Source organism: Aethalodelphis obliquidens, unplaced genomic scaffold (assembly GCF_003676395.1).
Source record: "Aethalodelphis obliquidens isolate GAN/ISIS:26980383/991018 unplaced genomic scaffold, ASM367639v1 scaffold1077, whole genome shotgun sequence".
In the NCBI taxonomy this organism is placed as follows: Eukaryota; Metazoa; Chordata; class Mammalia; order Artiodactyla; family Delphinidae; genus Aethalodelphis; species Aethalodelphis obliquidens.
Genome location: NW_020838988.1, coordinates 6,901 through 7,863, shown reverse-complemented (window position 1 = coordinate 7,863; position 963 = coordinate 6,901). Strand labels below are relative to the sequence as shown.

At 36.9% G+C, this 963-nt stretch overlaps 1 protein-coding gene across 1 annotated transcript in view; it reads right to left on the bottom strand.

The window, feature by feature from the left end:
• Nucleotides 1-125: 125 nt before the first annotated feature.
• Nucleotides 126-963, bottom strand: part of LOC113616976 (nebulin-like) — a gene marked incomplete at both ends in the record, with an annotated part of 4,796 nt that continues 3,958 nt past the window's right edge. The window contains 2 exons of the mRNA XM_027100317.1: nt 126-230; nt 714-917. Coding sequence (XP_026956118.1) covers nt 126-230; nt 714-917 — 309 coding nt within the window. The remainder of the gene's footprint in view (nt 231-713; nt 918-963) is intronic.

The following is a 963-nucleotide window of genomic DNA, read 5'->3' as shown; positions in this document are numbered from 1 at the left end:
TATTCACACGGAGCAAGAAAAGACATTCTTTACAAAGTTGTCATTTAGTATTACATCACCATGGAATGGATTAACTGAAATATGAAACACCATGCAAATGTCATAGAATTAGCAGCTGCTCCCACCTGACTGTAGTTGATTTTGTTCACTCTTGCCTGCGTAATTTCTGGTGTATCTGGTGCGATGTGGATCTGGGTCTTGTCTTTGTCCCAGGCTTCCGTGTATAAACGCTAGCAAGGAAAATATAAAATGTCATCAGGAAAAAACTTCAGTGTATTGTTAATCGAAACTTCAAGGCCATAAGAACTTTATAAAGAGAAATAACAAAAGGTTACGTATTTTATACACATTATGTATTTTACACGTATCTTCAAGTAAAGTAACCAGTTCACAGTAGAACATATATGTATGAGTGCCTTCTTATACTCTGAGTTGTATGTTAACAAAAGGAAATTCAGAATATCTTTTACGCAGAGATGATTTTCCATAAAAATGTACCATTTTATCAGAACTACGAAATAACTACTGAAGTAAATGTTAAAATATAAATGACATAGACATTAGGTAGACAGATATGGATAGATATAGATAGATAACAGACAGATATCTTTTGTTGCTCACTGCTCTATTTCTTTCTTCTCCTGATCATGCTTCTTTTCCTTTGGTTTAGCTTTAGGAGTCCTACCTTGGTTCTCTGAACTCTGAAGCCTCACCTTGTTCATAGTGATGGCGTTGTTCTTGGCCAACACTTGTTCCAGAGAATCAGTCACGCTGGTAAACCTGAATTTGTCTGGAGGCTGGCGATAGATTTTATCACTCAAAATTTCAGTTGCCCTTTTGCATTGTTCCACATCCAAAGAGCCAATGGGAACCCAGCCGATGCCTCTCAGCCATTGGAGATCTGCCTTGTACATATTCTGTTGACACAAATAGCCAATAAATATTTATCTCTGGTTTGGGAAA